Source organism: Colossoma macropomum, unplaced genomic scaffold, assembly GCF_904425465.1.
Source record: "Colossoma macropomum unplaced genomic scaffold, Colossoma_macropomum, whole genome shotgun sequence".
Taxonomy (NCBI): Eukaryota; Metazoa; Chordata; class Actinopteri; order Characiformes; family Serrasalmidae; genus Colossoma; species Colossoma macropomum.
Genome location: NW_023494805.1, coordinates 38,684,253 through 38,704,223, shown reverse-complemented (window position 1 = coordinate 38,704,223; position 19,971 = coordinate 38,684,253). Strand labels below are relative to the sequence as shown.

Here is a 19,971-nt window from a genome sequence, read left to right as displayed (position 1 = left end):
CTCTCTGCTGTTTCTCACATGAATCAAGCTGAGAAATTCTCTGAAAAGTACAGAATCTGTTCCAATCCATATTGAGTAGAAGAAGATATACTTTATTATGATGTCAGTTTGACGAAAAGTTATGGTAACACTATCTAATAGTTTATCTAATAGCTTGTCTAATAGTTTGTTAATGATCATATTTTTAGATGTGCATTAATAAGTGGCTACCTGTTGAATTAGGAACCATTTACTTAGATTTACTTGCATTTAATACCTCTAGACTTCTAAGGGTTGGAATACATTTTGGTTGGAACACAAATTTCTCATTTTAGGTGATGCGTACCTGTATGCATCCTGTGGAGAAGCCGAACAGTAAAATTACCACTTTCACATTCATTGTCACAAAGTTACTCCAGCAGAGCTGCAGTGTGTTTAACTCTGCAGGAGCCCATTCAGCACAGCAGATCCGGCCGTATAGTGTGTTTTAAACTCAGGGTGGTTCTGAAATCCATCAGCTCAGCGTCTCGAACGCGTCGAGTGTCGCTGTGAGAATATGCGTTAGCTATGTGAGACCGAAATTGCTTACAACTGAGCTGAACTTTTCTCTCTGCTGTTTCTCTCATGAAACGAGCTGAGAAATTCTCTGAAAAATACATAATCTTTTCCAGTCCATGCTAAGTAAAAGAGGATATACTTTATTATGATGTCAGTTTGATGAAAAGTTATGATAACACTATAATAAAGCCCCTAAAAAATACTAACGTAGTAATTATATAATAGTTTGTTAATGATCATATTGTTACGTGTGCATTAATAAGTGGCTGCCTGTTGAATTAGGAACCATTTATTTAGATTTACTTACATTTAATACCTCTAGACTTCTAAGGGTTAAAATAAATTTTGGATGGAACACAAATTTCTCATTTTAGGTGATGCGTACCTGTATGCATCCTGTGGAGAAGTTCAACAGTAAAATTACCACTTTCACATTCATTGTCACCAAGTTACTCCAGCAGAGCTGCAGTGTGTTTAACTCTGCAGGAGCCCATTCAGCACAGCAGATCCGGCCGTATAGTGTGTTTTAAACTCAGGATGGCACTGAAATCCATCAGCTCAGTGTCTTGAACATGTCGAATGTCGCTGTGAGAGTATGTGTTAGCCATGTTAGACTGAAATTCCTTAAAACTGAGCTGAACTTTTCTCTCTGCTGTTTCTCACATGAACAGGCTGCTGAGGAAGAGCTGGGATACACAGAGCAGAGTGAAGAAAGTGAGTCCAGTGGAGCTGTATTGATTATTCTGTCTGTGTACCCTGAACAAAAATGCATCAAATTCACTTGATTCAGTTTCACAGTTTTCACATGAATAAAACATATTACATCAGCTGCAGTTTTTTACATTTGGCAAAGATTATGTTGATGTAACATTTTATTCATGTGGAAAAGACGTAGAAATTTGAATCTAGCAAAATGAGTGCGAGGTCAAAGAAAGTCAGACACTGCAGTCATTTGTTACTCTGTAACAGACATTAGCACTGCCTCAAATTGGAATCCAAAAATAACCCTCTGTCTGTGAATGGCACAAGTCGGTCGAAAGCACGGATAAGCAGTTCTCTTTCTAAACCCAATGACACAGCAGTCATTCCTCCAGTCTTGATCGATCAGACAGGGGGCAGGGTGTTCAGTTTATTTACTGCCCTGCAAGGATGGGACATTTATTTTTGTCTAGGCCACATCAGCGTTGTTCTTTATGCCATCCCTGAGGTATCAAGCAGGAGATAATAAATAATAAATCTCTGAGCTTCTGTAGGAAGAACCATTTGGCATCTGCATATTAATTGGTACACCTAGCACGGTTTGCCAATTTGCGCTACTCAGTTTTGATATGCCGTCTCTCTCTTCCAGGTTTTCCCGTGGAGAAGAAGAAACCAAAGGTCATCTTCGTGATTGGTATGTTCAGTGCTGGAGCCATTAAAACCACCTACTGGCTTGTAATCTTATTTTCCCCTTCTCCTAAGAGATGCTATTTATCATTATCACTGCGATTCTGCATTCAAGACAGTACACTCCCAGAACATATGATTAGCAGGGTTTTTTCAACTTGGGTAAAGGTGTGATGTTCTGAGATGCCTGAAAGATACACTTCATTCCACTGTAAATGGGTTTTATTTTTGCATGATCTGTTTTAACATTCCCCTATTGTAGGGTTTTTTTTCTTACAGGTCAATTAAGAAATAAAAGTAAAAAGCCACACTGCATGTCTCGGAGAAAAGAAAAGGGGATAAAGGGGAAAAAACAATTAGCTGGCTTTTCCACTAACTGCTGCCCAGCATCCCCATCATCCGCTAATTGGGTGTCAGTGATAAAGGTTAATGAAGGAGGAGGTCCGGCTTTAACACGGTGACCGTATACCGAGAGGCTGTAGTGTCACACAGTTGGCGAAATAATAGCTGAATGTAAGCACTGTAGAAGACAGTAACATGCTATGGTGTGAGTTATTGCAGTAATTGAAAAGGTAGAGGCTGGGTGAGCAGATAAATCATCTCTCCAACAGCACTCAGGTACCTGTCAGAATGGAACGGGCTACACTGGCCATCACTGCTGGCCTCAGCAACTCCTTTGGGAACAAGACAATGGTTGGATTTATTGAATTCTGTCTGGACAAAACCAGATAAAAATAGCTTTTTTATTATGGCTAAAAAAGTCCAGACGGTTAAAGCCCATACTGAAGTTATTGCTGGCTATAACAAAGTATGTTTCAATTTTATACAAATTATTTCTCAGCCTCATCTTATTGAAAGAATTGGAGAAATGTGCAGATTTTAGCATATTCTTTCAATCCTTACCACACTTGTGTTTCCACATTTGAGGGGCCCATAAGTCACCTCTGCTTCTTTTGTTATAAATGCATAATCACCTCTGCGATGACCAATGACCAGTTGCGACCCCCACCTTGTTTTCTTAGCCCTCCAACCACTGATTAGCCACCTTTGCTGTCGATCATTACCTCAGTCAAGCTTTCAGTTCTTTTAGCTCACCAGCTGGGAATGTATTTAGAAATTGAAGCTCCAAATAAGGTCAAAAGATGTCCCTGTGGAGACTTTTAAAGCCACCCGATACAGGTTCCGAACTTCGGCCGTGGAGTATCTGCACATTTCAGGGCTTGTTAACTCCTTAACAAGCCATGAGCTCACCGGCAGGCCCAAAGTTTTACTACACACTTCTATAACCTAATAGCTCTATTAGGTTGTATTGAAGTCCCTGTAGTTATTGAATAATAAGCCTTTGAATAAAATAAACCTTAACTGTTAGGTATTTGTAATGTCCCGGCCTCGTGCTAGGCCACCTCCAGCCACTAGCGGGAGACAAGGCACCACTAAGTGATAATTAGGGCTGAGCGGTAACAGCTGTGGGCACCCTACTTCAGGGGTGCTCACACGCTGCTTTCTGCTCAGTCTTGAGTTCATAGTGCCACATGCACAACTCAGACTAAGCGGGTAATTTCGGTATTCGTTCCTCTCTCAAGTCTCGGAGTGGTTACTTGAGTGTCTTTCAGAGTAAGCATAAAAAAACAAAACAAAACAAAAAACTTTGAGTGCCCTTTTGGTGACTGCTTTACTCTTTAGTTTCCTGAAACTCCTTTTAGTTTAAAGACGCTGCTCTGCTGTTTCTTTTGTTTGGCCTTAACCTTCCCCCTTTTTGTTTATCAACCCTCCCACAAGACTCTCTACAACGTTGTCATGGTAGCTAAAGCAGTAATGCTTATACCTTATAATGCTCATAACTTAATAACTTTATTAATTTCAACCTTGAGTCTGTACTGCTCTGCACTTGAGTAATTACATTAATAGTCTCTGTGAAGTTTGCACCATCTGCATATGAAGTTCAGGCAATTTATACTGTATTTCACTTTGTCGCTATTGCAGGTATGTTGACAGCCTCCTCCCTCTGGTGCTCTGCAGTCACGTTTAGTTTCAGTTTAGCTTCAGTATATGATATTATACCAATATAATACCAATACAATGTACGTGGCATAATAACGAGATGAATAGGAGATGGGCATGCTCGCTGTAAATTGGCTCTGACGGAATCTTATTGCATATGGAGATGATAAAGTTGACTTGTGAATGCATCATTGATTCAGACCTCTGAATAATTTATATGGACAGTTAAAAAAAACTGTTTGGACAACCAAAATGAACTTCTCATTAAATATAACTAGTTTAGGGGCTTCTACTTGGCACAAAAGTCTAAGGATTGACCCTGTTTTTGGGAGATTGCGAGTTTGTGGCCTGGAGTCCAAGAGATCATGATTAGGTTTGCTCTCTCTGGGTGAAAAGGGTAGTCTTCCATCCTCCATGACCAGTGAAATTTATTACTTTTTCAATCAATTTTTGGCATCTTTCCCAGCTACAAACTGTATCTTCTTGGTACAATAGATTGCTTTCATTAAGCTGCATCTGCCAATGAAGGAAAGTGAAATTAAATGTCAGTGTTTTCGTCTTAGGCCTGTAATAACAGATAGCATCGGCATCTTATGCTTCTAAAGACACAGCTGCCCAAATTAAAACACATCTAAGACATTTTCATCCTCACATGATTGGTCCCAGTTGAATGGAGCCACACACACATACACTCTCACTTCAGCTTGTTTTGAGGTTATCTTCAAGAGATGTGAGTTACATCTGTTTTGATGTTTTCTGTCTTTAACACCTACATTCTGCTTTAGAACATCTTCAGCTTGAGACAATCTTGCCAACCGCAGCCGGAAGAAAGCACTTCACTTAAGCTGGAGTGTTATAGGTTTTCTTATGAGAGGACATGTATTCTGCTTTAAATGCTGCCATCAACACTGACACACCATAATTGACCCATACGAAAAAGAAATAGCTGTTAATTAATAGAATATAATCTGTTATGTTTGCAATATATTACTTTCTTTGTTATGTGCAATCAATACACTCTTTAGCCCAAGGCTTTTTCTGAACCCACACTTCCACTGTTCTTAAATGAGAGGGTACTGTGTCATTCCTCCATGCCTCCCTCCATCCTAATTGCCATTCCTGTTACTGTGAGTTGGTTCAGCTTTTGTTTCAAAGCCGCTGGGCATTCTTTAGAGACAGTGTTATTCTGACTTGAGGAGAAACCTACTGACAGAAGGAGAATGCTAAATATTGTGCTGATGGAGATTGACAGCTGTATATGATGTTCAAGGAATAGTTCAAAATAATTTACACAACTCTCCACTTACCCCAGAGTGTAGCATATCTGCCAAGACACAACTGGCCTCGGAGGTTTGCTAATAAGTAATAGAAGCTTATGTACACCGATTAGTATCATGCAAGCCGCATGCCTTTGCCATCACACAGTTGCCTCAAACCGTGTTGAGGTGTTAAGTAATCTCAACTAGACTATTTGGTTTCAATTAGATTATTTGGTTTCTGACACTGTGCGGCCAAAAGTGCATACTCTGTTTATCTAAGTGCCATCTTGAAGTGGTTGGTATGATGTAGTGCTCCCTTCCACATGGCAGACTGGGGTTTCCTGCCTGTGTAAGGGCCACATCATACCAATAAGAGTTCTTGGGAAAGACTCCTAAAGCTACATTCATCTACCTCTGTAACATGATTACAACTGTAAGTTGCTCTGTAAAGGAGTGTCTGCTAAATGTTGTAAACAAATATTTGTCCACTGGGGAATCAAACTGAGCTATTATGGGCCAGTCATTCTTATGTAGTTGTAAATTCAGTATGAATCATTCATACGTTGAGCATAGAAACCAAACCAGTTTCTTGAACGTTTAATTTTCAAGTACAGCCATTCAACCATTGCACTAGCCTCAGATTTTCAGGAGAGAACATTAGGCATTTTAAAAGCACTCTTCAAAAGTAGGCTTTCCTGGGCAAGTGATTAATGTAATGGAGTATATCTGTTTTCCTGCGGAGATGCCTTCGCCATGAGGAGGTCTGGCTGCGTCCTGCATGAACAGATAAGGCTGGTTTTTACTCGTGTAGAGAATGGTAATGATGGGAAGTCAGAGGAAGGGTGAATCTCTGGACCAACGAGGTTTGTATAGATAATGTAAAGGTGTAAGTGACGGGGTCAGCAATAACATACCCCCTAGTGCTTCTATTAAATAAGCTCTGCTCCTTAGTGCACAGTTCAGTTTCTAATGCAGCCTCTCCATCTCTATCTTTTCACTTATAATGGATGTTTTTCGTTTCCTGTAACATCTGCTGTGGAAAAAGCTTGTTTGATGATGATTAGTGGTCAACTAATCAACTAGCAAATTCAGGAACTCCTGCTCTCTAGAATCATAAACTATTTGAGTTAATATGAGTTTAAAGTTGCTAACATTACATTGTATTAGCTGGCTAGTTCACATTAATCCTCTGAAAATGACATTGAATGAGTCAATGAAAAACCATAGCTCAGATATTGTTTAATAACTTTGGGACCTCTTGTTGTATAGACTTGCTTTATATTTTGTTTTTGGCATGGAGATCTGAAAAATGTACTCTCAGCTTTCATAGATTTGCATATATTTTTGTTGTTTTATTTTAGTTATAAAAAGCACTTTGTGGATAGTTTGTAATGTTATTTAATTGCCTTTCAAACAACACGAAAGCGGCAATGAGTGAGCAGCAGCTACAAAAGAAGCTGTCTAGACAAATCAAGTGGCTTGTGATTCAGTTATTTGTTATTAGTCATTCATAACAACGTTATACGTGTCAACAAAAACATGAAAATGTACGGATGGGTCTAATCTTCATCTCCTGGTCCATCCAGATTGTTTGTGGATCTTCATAGCACTCATTGAGTGTTATGTAGCATAATGCAATACTGCAATGGCATGTGAATAGTTATTATTTGGATAGCGCTGTGCTCATATGCATCAGGTTCTGAGGAGCTTTTTCTTTTCTGTGTGGTATGAAATGTCCCTAGTTGAGCCATGAAATCGCCTTGGGGAAACCATTTCATGATGCAAAAGTGTATAGTTTAATTTTCCACTGATTGAAATCAATAATATACCTTTATCTTTTTGTGAAATTACTTGACACACTTGATTCTACAAGATTCACATAGTCCTGTCTGTGCTGAAAACAAATATATGTAAAAATCTATGGTTACTAATGGGAGTTTATATTTAATGTAAAAATTAGTTGCAAAAATTTAGAGCTTAGACCTCAACAGGTTAATGAACCCGGTTTTGATAGACACCTACAAATACCAGACCTTCATCGAAAACTTCCCAAGAACAGCTTCAAATCAAGGCTGGCGAAGTTTGCTAAGGAGCTAGCATTTCAAATGGTAACACATTAAGTATTAGCACGTTAAATGTTACTGTAATCGAAAATAAACATGGAAATGTAGATAAAAGATTAGCCGCTGACTGACATGGCAGAAGCCACAAGGGGGTGGTCAACACACCAGTACTTTCTATTTCAAAAGCCTGTTAGAAATGAAGGGCAGTCACTAATATGGGAGTCCTGGTTGGCCAGTGCATATGCTAAAAATGTAAGCATATATATATATATATATATATATACACACACACAGGGTGTCCCAAAAAATTACATCATGTGAGATGTCAATATCTAAGTAACTACATGTCCTGGACAAACAAAATTAAATAGGCTTCATGTTGAACAATACAAGATTTATTTTTCAAAATTCGAACAAGAAATTCAGAGGGATGTAGATTTTATAACCGATTTCACAGCTTCACAAATGTAATATCTTCCGATATTGGTAGTCGTCCAGATCTCTTTGTCCTGCACAGACAGCCTTCCTCTTTGAATTTTTTGTGCCATGTCCAAATCTGCTTTCCAGTTGGTACATTTTTATAGAATTTTCATGCAGCACACTTTTGTTTGACTGTGTTCGAGCATATTCTAACACACAAAATGCCTTTTAATTTCTAATGAACACCATTCTTCAACCTGAAAAAAAACATTAAAAATTAATATTGGTTAGTTTTTACACATTTTGTTAACATTTTAGATCATTTGAGGGAGAATTGGCTATGTTATATCGCTGCTGTCAGGACAAAACCTTGTACCACTCGCCATTTATGTTGTGTCAAAATTTCATGATAAAAGGACCAACAGAAATGCTCCAGAATTACTTTTATATATTTAATATTTCTCTATTTACTTCCATTAAAATTTAGAAAATTTTTCCTGTAAAGTTACCTTTTCGGAGATACGAGGTTTTGAAATTATATTAAATTATAATAAATTATAGATTATATCAAATATATATTGTATGTATACATAATCACAATATCCATCTTATACTGGCTAAAGTGTCAGTTGACTGCTAATGATGCTTATGATGACATTGATGATGATTGTGTGTGTGTGTGTGTGTGTGTGTGTGTGTGTGTGTCAGGTGGTCCCGGCTCAGGGAAAGCTCTGCAATGCGAGAAGATTGAGGAGCAGTACGGGTTGAGGCGCCTGTGTCCCGGAGACATCCTGTGCAGTGAGTTGCAGTCCCACAGCGAGAGAGGACGATTCCTCAGAGACGTCCTCGAGAGGGGAGAACAGCTTCCTCAGGTTAGGACACTAATTAAATTCTATTATCAAAAAAAGAACAATTATCTATTCTCCATCCATTTGACACTTATGTAACATGGGAGCATAACAGCATTCCAGAACACTGTCTTTCACTTTTAGCATTATATCGTCTTAATAAAGTGAGAAACTCCATGTTTGCACACCCATAAAGCCAAAGGCGATACAGAATGGAGATCTGATTAGAGGCTGGAGACCTAAACTGCTAGAAAAACTCCTCAAAGCAAGTCTGCACTACAGGGTTCGTACAGGTGCTTGAAATCCTTGAAAATGCTTGAATTTTAATGCTGTATTTTCCAGGTTTGAAAAGTGCTGGAATTTTGCATAAAGTGTTTGAAAATGCTTGAAATTGTAACTGTAGTTCTTTCACAACAAATAGCTTTCTGACTGAATAGTTTGGTTATTAGATGGAGAAATAAAATAAAAAAGTTCCAGCCAAAGTTTAAAATGGCTCTGCCTGGGCTCGCTTGCGCATCTGTGTGTGTGATAGTGATGGGAATTTCGGCTCTTTTTGGTGAACCAAGATCATTTGGCTCGGCTCACCCAGAAGTGCCGGCTCTTTTGGCTCCCAAACGGCTCTTCATTATACCACTGCGGAGAGGATCACCCTAACATTCTCCCTTATATTAAGTTTCAAAAAAGAAAGAAAGAAAGAAACACAAATGGCTCTTGGACAGAAGCCGGCTCCCATTGTTCATTTAAAACGGGTTGGCAACATGCGGCTCTTTTACTGCCCTTTTGTGGCTCCACAGCAGAATTAGATCTTTAGGTAAAAATAAAATAATCCTCCTTTACAGTAAAATAAAGCTCTGCTGATCGTTCAACACAGTTTAACAATAAATGGTCTTAAACACTGGAGTTAATGTAGAACTGCTAATTCACCCTTTAACCCTGAAGGTTGGCGGCCAGACTACTGGTCACCATAGCAACACACACAAGTCTCACCTAGTGAGTAGCTAATGAAAAGGCAAAGAGAAACATTTAAGACAAACATCGATAATTTAGAGACAAATGGAATTATTGCATTTATAACCACTCCAGCTGGTTTCCTGATACGTTTAATCTGCAACGAGAAACAGTAAAAGGTTGCGAAGCTGATGTCAGATTCTTGTTAGAATTGTACCATTCCACCTTAAATGGTGCACCATTTAAGGTGGAACAAAAACAATTCATCCAAGAAGCTGTGAATAAGAAGCTGAATTCAACTTTGTAAAAAGTCGAACGTTAAGAGGCATTTTACAAGAAACTGTTCGGCTTTTGATGAAAAGTTTCCTGCCAAAGATGCGAGAAGCGCGGCTATAGCTGAGCTAAGGCTTAAAGCAAAGGAAGTCTACGTTTTCTGTTATGTATGTTTTAGCTTATACTACCACATCAGCACATACTGAGTCATATTTACAGCCAAGATGGCAAAATGTACATGAAATATTGTGACTCACAAGGTGGTTTGATTTTTGTTGAAAGGACAAAGTGGCTCTTAACATTTGAGTTGTCGACCTCTGACTTAAAAGACCTGCTCAAAGAGCTTGTTTGCAACCCATACACCACTTGCTAGTGTATGACTGCGATCTGCCAGTCTGGTTTCAAGTTGTAACTAGCTCTATTTCTATTGTTTTGATTTGCACAATACTGTGGAAAAGGTTATAGAGCTGATTGACTGCCTACCTCAAAGGTGAATGTTGTTATTTTTGACATTATTAGTAAAGAATTTATTCAAATTAAAGTTATTTGTTGAGTGATTTTTTGGGTAATTGTTTTATCCTGACTCAGCGAGGTTAGATAGCAAGGAAAGTCTACTTACAAACAGGTGACACATTTTGAAACATAAAGCATATGTGTTTTGCTTTAATTCTTATCCTTCTGCTATTACCAAACACAATTCAGGTTGTTTATAGCATAATACCATCTCTTTTAATGAGATAAAAAGTGAATGAATTATTTTGAGCATGTATGTATTTGTATAAATATGTAATTTACTACAGCTGTAAGGTGCTGGAAAAGTGTGAAAATTGACCTGGAAAGTGCTTAAATAGTGCTTGAATTGGACCTTGGAAAAGATGTATGAACCCTGGCACAAAGCTGCTTTAGAAAGATCCTCCACAAAGAAAGAGTCTGCACAAAATCCAGCAGTATGTGTAAAGCTCTTTTGTTCCGTTCTTGGCTCAGATGACCACACAGCTGGTGTAACTGACAGTGTTTGGAGAGTCGTCCAGTACGCATGAAATTCAAACTACTGCTCAGAATGCAGCAGTAATATTTATAAAAAAGACAGCTTTACTGGAATGTAAGCACAGTGTTAAAATAATATGTATGATATCTTCTTAATGGCTTGATTTACAGTTTGACACAAGTTAGGTCAAAGCAGTGATAAGCTGCAACATGCGATGTAACATGCTAGTATTATGCTATAAATAGGATATATGGTTATATTTGGTGTCGCCTCACAACAAGAAGGGTCTGGGTTTGATTCCCCGGACGGGCGACCAAGGTCCTCTCGGTGTGCCTGTTCTCCCCGTGTCTCTTTGGGTTTTCTCCAGGTGCTCCGGTTTCCTCTCATGGTCCAAAGACATGCAGTCAGGCCAATTGGAGATGCTAAATTGCCCCTAGGTGTGATTGTGTGTGTGAATGTGTTTGTCTGTCTGCCCTGTGATGGACTGGTGACCTGTCCAGGGTGTTTCCTGCCTTCCACCCGATGACCCCTGGGATAGGCTCCAGCAACACATTTGCAATATATACTAACTCAAAATAAAGAAATATTGACTAAAACATCTAAAGTACCCTTTTGATGTCTAGTTTATAAATTTTACATCCACATTCTATTGTTAGTTATTATTGTATGTGAAATAACAGTGATATAACAAGTGATTTCAAACTTTTGAATGGTAGGGCAGGTCTACAGTGCATTCAGAAAACTCTGATTTTGTTATCAGGGCCCACTGGGAAACATAAACACACAAGTAGTAAATAGTCCCTAAAATTACTTTTGAACACACTGCCATTGCTAAATAGCCATATATCATAACAGTTAGAAGTAAAAACTAGGATTTTAATTTTGAGTTTCCAGCTGTTGGCACTTTGTTAAGCCTTGTGGTGTTAAAAACACCAAATCATACAGGAACGCTACGACAAACATTAGTGCTGTTGAACAGCAGGGACTTCAGTGAGGCTCATGTGCTTCTCAGCTTAGGAGTCCATGCAGTCGGCGTGTTGTCTCAGGGATCAGACCTGAACCCTCTGGTCAGAGGTTTTCTTTGCTCTGAGGGTTTGGTGTGCGGCTCAGTGACTCAGATTCGGAGCTATCAGATGGTTTATGTTACAGTGGAGTTGCCTAGCAACGCAGGCATCATTAACATTTGCTGTGAAGTACTTTCCTGCATGCCAGCCGTCTGACTTTGTGTGTGTGTATTGTTTATGCGTAAGCAAATGTGTTTGTCATGATTAACATGCATGAACACTGGGTAAACGTGTGCACGCGCATCTACTCAGCTCTTCTTCTTCCCTGTTGACCTGCACTGTGTGTGCAGTGTGTTTGTTTAAGAAAGCATGTTTGTATGAAACTCTTTGCCGTCATCATTTAACATGTAAATATATGCTTTGTATACAGGTAAGCAAATACGGTTAACCGCAGTAACGCAGGTTTAACACTACCCTTCAAAAAGTTTGAATCACTTTTCACATTAATAATCTTTGTTATTTTATACACGCCCTACAAAAAGTGCTATCTTGGCTGTGAAAACTTAAGTGAATCAGTATGTCTAATACTTCAGTTTTGGAATGTTCTGGGACGATTTAACTTATTTCTAGGCATTTGCACTTGTTTTAAGTCACTGAGATAAATTGTCTTAATCTTTTAGCAGAGTTTCATTTGTTTCAAACAGGCAAAATTATCTGCATTATGCAAAATTGTTTGATAAAATGACATACAAGTAGCAAACATCTGTTCTTATATATTATATATTCTTAGAAGATAATGTAGTTTTCACTTTACAAGATCTTTTTTTTACAGTTTAGTAACAACTTATACAGTGCAGATTTAAATACTCTAAGCTAGACAACAGAAGTGAAGTTATTAAAGGATAAAGATCATACTCTAATTATCTGTTTATCTTATTTTTTTGTCAAATTCTCTGCCAAAAATATATATTGGTTAGTGAAAACATTTTAAATCTAGTCAACACATCTAATATTTTTTTTTCTTATTTCTCAAAGTTTGTTACTTGTTTTAAGTAATTGTATCTAGAGTTTATTATTCTATTGGCAGATAGGTTTGTATGCTCCTAGAAATAAAATTACTTAAAATGTCTCAAAATAAGTTAAACAATCTTTTAATTAAGCAATATAACATAAGAGGGAGTGTGTTATCACAAAAAACACCACAGCTGTGATTTGGTCGCAGGCACGATGCTGAAGGCGAGTACAGTAGATCATCATACAACAGTTAGAAAAACAGAGAAACAAGTAAAGCAAAGAAGCCCTGAATATTGTATCTAATCAAATATTATATATATAAATATTGTATTAAATTCTTAGACCATCTTGTTTACTCAATTGAATTGTTAGTTTTTGACTAATTTCAGATGCCGTCGTCATCATAGCTGCAAAAAAACTTGATTAGGTGAAACGACAGACTCAGAACTGGATGTAGTCCATCTTTTTATTTGCACACATTAAAAAAAAACTTTTCAAATCAGATTGTGCCAAACTAACTGCTGTATAATGTTCTTCCAGGAAGGTGTGATTGAAATACTTTATGAATATTAATGTTACTGTAACTTTTTTGCAGTTATTTCAGATTTATCTACAGCTCTGTTCATCATTCTGGGTTATTACGGTACACATATTCTGGGAAACTTGCACACACAAGCTGTAAGAAGCTTTGAACATCCTGCTATTGCTATGTAGCCATTGCTAATAACAGTTGAGAAAAATAAGGATTTAAACTGTTTCTAACGTGAGCTTGTAATATATAGGCACAACTTCCAGCTGTTGGCACTTTGTTAAGCCTTGTGGTGCTAAAAAAACGAATCATGCAGGAACGCTAAGGCCGCTGAATAGCAAGAACTTCAGCAATTTATTTACTTACTTTTTATTTATTAACTTTTGTGCAGCTTCTATGTATTTTTCATTATAGACTTGTGTCCCACAGGACTAATATATTAGAATCATTTCACATTTATCTCCCATCCTGTATTTGTGTGCTCTTATTTTCCCCCCGTCACCATTTACTGTTAATATGTGCTGTGTGTTTGTGTGTGTAGGACACACTGTTGGACCTTCTGTGTGAGTCTATGGAGTCTACAGTGCGACACGGGAAAGGCTTCCTGGTCAGCGGATTCCCACGGGACCTGAGGCAGGCAGAGGAGTACGAGGCTAAGGTCAGTGTCTGAGAGAGAGGAATGCTACGTGCCAAAAACCCATCACAGTCAAGGACAACCATCTTCCTTGTAGCATGTAACACACGGTCCAGCCGCATGACGTCAGAAGCTCAGCGTTAAGCAGACACGGTCTAATCGTATCAGGCACCAGCGCTGCCCCTTATTGTTCAGCAGTGGAGGAAAGGAAGGCATTTATTACCTCTCTGAACCGCCTATCAAATATCAACTTTTTTTAACATCATTTGAAAGTGTCAGCTTATGTTTACACTGTGGGAACATTTAATGAATAAGCCAACAGAAACAGTCCTGACAGACCTGAGGTGGCAACAGGAAGCCAGATATTATATCTGTATTTATTAGCCTACCACATCACCTAATGGTTGTATGGTGCAACTGTGAAATGCATACTGGGTATTGTAGTAAGAGAACACTGACAAATACAAAAAAAAGTCAATTCTGTTAGTAAAAATAACATTAAATGCTAGTTTACGGCTGGAACGCTCAATAGTTTTTTGAACAGCTACTTTTCTATTTCTACTGAAGTTGTTTGAAAAGGCACTATTTGTATTATATAATATATTCATAGGCATTATTTCACAGAAGTAACAACACTGAATTTAGGCTACTCTACCCACCTCTGGTTTTGAACATCCCTTATAGATCCATCACATTTTATCACACTTGGTTCTGAGTTAATTACTGTTTATAAGATCTATATCCCATGTGTCAAACACAAGGCCTGTGGGCCAAATCAGGCCTGTGGCAGAATTATTTTAATTTTCTATTATTATTAGGCTGTTTCACACTGAGCTGCACAACAGTCCCCAGCATGCACTGCAATATAATGTGCGCTCCAACCCCTCCCTGACAATCTATGGGACAGCAGCTACACAAAAAGAAAAGATGTCAGGTCTAGTTCAAGCAAATAGGCAGTGTTTAAAAACCTACCTCCTGAGGACTTTCAAAGAGCTTTAACAGTTATCTGCAGCTAATGTAGCCTATTGGTTTGTAATAAATTATTTATTTTATTTAAAACTATTTTTTAATAGTTTAAGAACCCAATGCCTAATTGCTGTTGCATTTTTGTCTTATTTTCAATAAACATTGGGCAGTTGGGGTCATGGCAAAATGTTAAGTAAAAATAACATTTAAAATATTTTTTTGTTGATTTTTTAATTTGGCCCTTTTAATGGTTGAGTTCGACACCCCTGATCTATAAATCAGAGCATTAGCAGACGTTAGAACAGCCTAGCAGTGTGATTTTGTACAACCTGTACAGCTTTACCATTCATGCCACCTGCATCCCCTCAGACCCTGTTAACTGCAGCTCTCTGAGGGTTGTTGGATCACGCATGTGTGTGTGTGTGTGTCAGATGGGGCAGCCGAGCGTGGTTTTGCTGTTGGAGTGCTCTGCAGACATCATGAGCCACCGTCTTCAGCAGAGGACCTGCTCCAGCCTGCGTTCGAGAGAGGCCCGGGACAGGGACGCCCGCCGCCGGGTCGACAGCTTCTGCAGCAGCGTCACCCCCGTCATCAACCACTACGAACACACAGGCGTCCTGCGCAGGGTGGGTACTGTGAACTAATGGCCCACATCAACTGGCTCCGCCCACAAATGCATTCTTTCATAGCAACTGTTGCTAAGCTTTACATGGTGCAATAAAAGTCTTATTCAGTTGTAGTCCACACAAAGTTTTTGTGAAATTAGCTACATTTAAGATGTGCGTTATTAATTTCAAATCGTTTTGTATTTGTGTGAAAGGTCACAATGTTAGATCATAATTTTAAGAAGATAAACATCTAATTGACTGGCTAAGCAGGACGTTCACCTACTTCAGCTGTTTTAACGTTACCTGCTGGCTAAATCAGCGGCATAATGCATCTTTTTACTCTAGTGTGTAGGTTACATGTAGCTCAAATAGGACGTTCAGACAACGGCTTTTTAAACTCGATCAAATGCACTTTTTTCATTGTTCTGGAACGACACGCACTAGAGCTACAACTGAAAAACACTCTTCTACCCTGTGCAACACGCTTTATGTTTTTAGGCTACACATTTAAGTAGAAAAACCCATCAACTTTTGTGCTGAGCACCCATATAGCACCATACGACATCCATAGCTGGCCAGTCAATACTGAGAATGCCTTCTTTCTACTCAGTCATCCAGCAGGAAGGAAAAGCTGGCTTGGGATGTTTTCAAACATGCAGAGCTGTACAACACTCTACACACTACACATTATAAGAGTTTTCTGTATTAATATACACTATATGGACAAAAGTATTGGGACACCCACACATTACACCTACAAGAGCTTTTATGACACCCCATTCTAAATCCATAGGCATTAATATGGAGTTGGCTCCCTCTTTGCAGCTTTAACAGCTTCTGGGAAGCTTTCTACAAGATTTTGTGTGTCTGTGGGAATTTTTGCCCGTTCATCCAGAAGAGCATTTGTCAGACACTGATGTTGGACGAGAGGGCCTGGCTCACAATCTCTGTTCTAGTTAATCACAAAGTGTTTGATGGGGTTGAGGTCAGGGCTCTGTGAGGGCCAGTCAAGTTCTTCCACACCAAACTCACCCAGTCATGACTTTATGGAGCTGCTTTGTGCACTGAGGCTCAGTCATGCTGGAACAGGGAAGGTTCTTCACCAAACTGTTCCCACAAAGTTAGAAGCACAGAATTGTCCAGAATGTCTTGGTTCTGAAGCATTAAGATTTCCCTTCACTGGAACTAAGGGTTCTAGGCCAACCCCTGAAAAACAACCCATAGCATCATCCCTCCTCCACCAAACCTTACAGCTGGCACAGTGCAGTCAGGCAGGTAACGTTCTCCTGGCATTCGCCAAACCCAGACTTGTCCATCAGACTGACAGACAGCGAAGCTGATTCATCACTCCACAGAATACGTTTCCACTGCTCCGGAGTGGCGGCGTGCTTTTTAATTTTATGCACCTATTAGCAATGGGTGTGGCTGAAACACCAGAACAATGTTTTGGATGTGTGTCCCAATACTTTTGTCTATTTAGTGTATATGTCAGTTTTGAAATGGTTGATTGTTTTGTGTTCTCTCAAATCACTGTTTCATATTTACTTAATCAAATGCATTAACCTGCCCTGCTTTTTTTTTCAAGCACGAGACGGAACACGATGCGCTGCGGTTTAAAACACAGCGCATCTGAACACCCCTTAGACTACAAACACAATGTACGCTAGAAATTCTTAAGTTCAATGTTTTTTTTTTTCTACCAGCGTTCAGTAAAGCTTATCCAGTCTCTGAACAGTAATCACAAAAGAATGCATTTGAGGGGGAAGCATGTTATATACTTGCTATTCAGACAACAGTGAACGGGTCTTGCTACAGTCTGGAGAGCAAAGACAACTCAGCTGAAAGAAGCATTCAAAGCAGATAACTGACCTGTTTTTATTTAGTTAGGCTGTACATTTTTGCTGTAGCTAATAATTTATCAGCATTTGGGTCAGTTTCAAAATATCTGTGACTTCTATCTCAAATGTCATGTAAGATCAGATAATTAAACTTGTAGGTTTTTCAAAATATGTTGGTCAGTCTAGCCAAAAAAAAAGGCTGGAAAAATGACTTTCTAGGTTAAAGCTGCCAAATATGTGGCCCGTGGGACAAAGTTGGTCCGTGAGGACGTTTGATTGGGCTGACAGATATCCTACCCTCACTCACTCACCCAGTAAGAGAACAAACTTATTATATATCATCGCTGTCCAAAGAAAAACATGCATCTCCATTTTTTTTCAATACTTTTCTACGTATTTTCAGTGCAGCAGCTGCTCTTTACATTGTGTGAATTGAATTTCATGATGAATGTTCCAGAAATGCTCCAAATATGCTTGGAGTAAAATCTCTTCACATCAACTTCCATTGAAAGTAAAGAACATTTTTGCCTTCTGCTGTGATGCTTGTTTTTCTTTGGACAGAAACTCTTACTTTTCATTTTTACAAGACTTCCTCGTACCTCCTACCACTTAAACAGAGTCTAAAATGCATAACTGCAATTATCACTTTCTTTTCATCCAACAACCGTCAGAACAGCAGTACTAGAAGGTACAGTTATTTCTGGAAGGGTCTCCAGGAGAAACGTGTTGAAAATCCAGAGATAAGTTAAAGGGAATTCTCTTTTTACTGAGTCGGAAGAAAAACAGTAATTCCCTTTTCTCAACGGTGTACTTAACAGTGTAGCTGTACAAGTTTTCACCCACAGCTAATAATCTGTTCTCCCCAGACGCTTTTCCCCCTCATCCTCGCAGAAAGGATCTGTATTTTTAAGATTAATTAGCGCTGCGTGACGCGTCTCTCTGCCCTACTTTTCGATGTCAGAATGCAAACATCCTTACGTTTCTGTGTGTGCGTGCAGATTGATGCCGAACAGCCCCCTGACGAGGTGTTTGAGCAGATATGCCTGGCCCTGGACTCTTGCTAAAGACCAGAACCGCACAACTGCCCCCTGCTGGACCAAACAATCACCTGCAGCGCCACAGCACACAAACCTCTATCACGAACCCCACACACCGTACACAGCTATCCACAAAAGCAGGGCAAGGACATCTGCCAGCACCTTGTGACGTCTCTCAACGTCTTGCCACTCTTCTTCCTCGCTGTACATAGCAGCTCAACGAAAACCGCCTGCAGAGACACGAAACACACCCGCCTGCTTGTTGTTAAAGAACTCCGTGCAAACGCTGCCTCTCCAGGCTACAGTTCTTCAGCTCCATCTAGTTTGAAGAGAGTTCATTCCTATATCCTGCTGTTCATGCTACTCCAGCCACACTGCACTCCTGCATTTATATTAAAGTGGAGCGAAAAGCTTTTCCTCTTTTTTTTTGTTTTCCATTCATTTTCTAAGGAGACAGGCAGCAGTGCTGTGCAAAGGCATTGTGGGAGTAGCAGTGGAAGAGTAAGCATAGAGAGTGGAAATAAATTGCTGAACTTTATGCAAATGAGAAGCTAATTTCGCCAGCCAATGATATTACATAGAGAGGTGCATTTCATCATGTTGCACAGTCAAAAACATTGAAATCAGTGCAGAGAACATGGAGAAACTAACAGGAGATAATGACAAACACGGAGATTAATATATCTTAAACATCCAAGGGGAGATTATTATTATTATCCTTAGCATTATTTGAATTTTTTCATTTTTAAGAATTATTTTTGGCCTGTTGTCAGCTTCTTTGCAGCTCAGAAGTAGCCCACACCTTCGCATACACTACTGCTTCTTTAAACCTGCTTTCATTTCATCTCCCCCAAAGCAGCCAGCGATTAGAGGGAAGTGATTTGCATTGCTGTAATGTAAACGCAGCCGAAGATAAGCAGCTGAGCAAGTTCAACAACATCTTATCAGCACTATTTACTACAACCTGCAGGAAGGGAAGCAGCACAGAGAGCAGATGGACATCTCCTGTCGCGTCTCCTCACACATCCTAGTGCACTAAAGCATGCCAGAATAGCAGTATGATCAATAAGCCAACCGCTTTTTGTGTATTTAATGAAAAGACATTCAGGCTTTGTATTTGCTGTCTGTCTGGCTACAGGCTTAAGGAACGGATGAGTTTCACCTTGAAGTCTGGTTGTTGTGTTCCTTCTGAAACGTCTGGATGAAATAAAACCATTTCATATGTAAAAAAATCAGTTCTTATGAGAGTTTTGAAGACCGTGGGATGTGAAGTATGAGGCTGTACACATGGACTGATACAGAAGCAAGAGGATGATGACATGTAAGCAATGATTCTCAATAAATTGTTTTGCATCTGAACCATTTTCATTTTGCATTTCTCTTTAAAAGAAATACTTGAATGAAATAACTGTGAACAAGTTCTTTCCTAATAATCATTCTATTAAATGCTCATTAATTAAGGGATAATTAAGAGCTATTAAACTGTGCCCGCCTCACTTGTGTTATGAGAACATTGCTGTTACATTAGTGCCATCTGGTGGCTACATGACCACATTTGCAGCTCAGCCTGTTTAGATTTTGTTCAAAACATACAAATATGAAAATAATCAGAGCAAAA

At 39.1% G+C, this 19,971-nt stretch overlaps 1 protein-coding gene across 1 annotated transcript in view; it reads left to right on the top strand.

Annotated features, from left to right (window-relative positions):
• The window catches only part of ak5 (adenylate kinase 5), a 98,575-nt gene extending 78,863 nt beyond the window's left edge, over positions 1–19,712 (top strand). Inside the window, exons 9-14 of the mRNA XM_036596314.1 lie at positions 1,209–1,251; positions 1,886–1,930; positions 8,375–8,538; positions 13,812–13,928; positions 15,302–15,496; positions 18,315–19,712. Of these exons, the coding sequence (XP_036452207.1) occupies positions 1,209–1,251; positions 1,886–1,930; positions 8,375–8,538; positions 13,812–13,928; positions 15,302–15,496; positions 18,315–18,380 (630 nt within the window). The 3' untranslated portion in view covers positions 18,381–19,712. The remainder of the gene's footprint in view (positions 1–1,208; positions 1,252–1,885; positions 1,931–8,374; positions 8,539–13,811; positions 13,929–15,301; positions 15,497–18,314) is intronic.
• Positions 19,713–19,971: the final 259 nt, after the last annotated feature.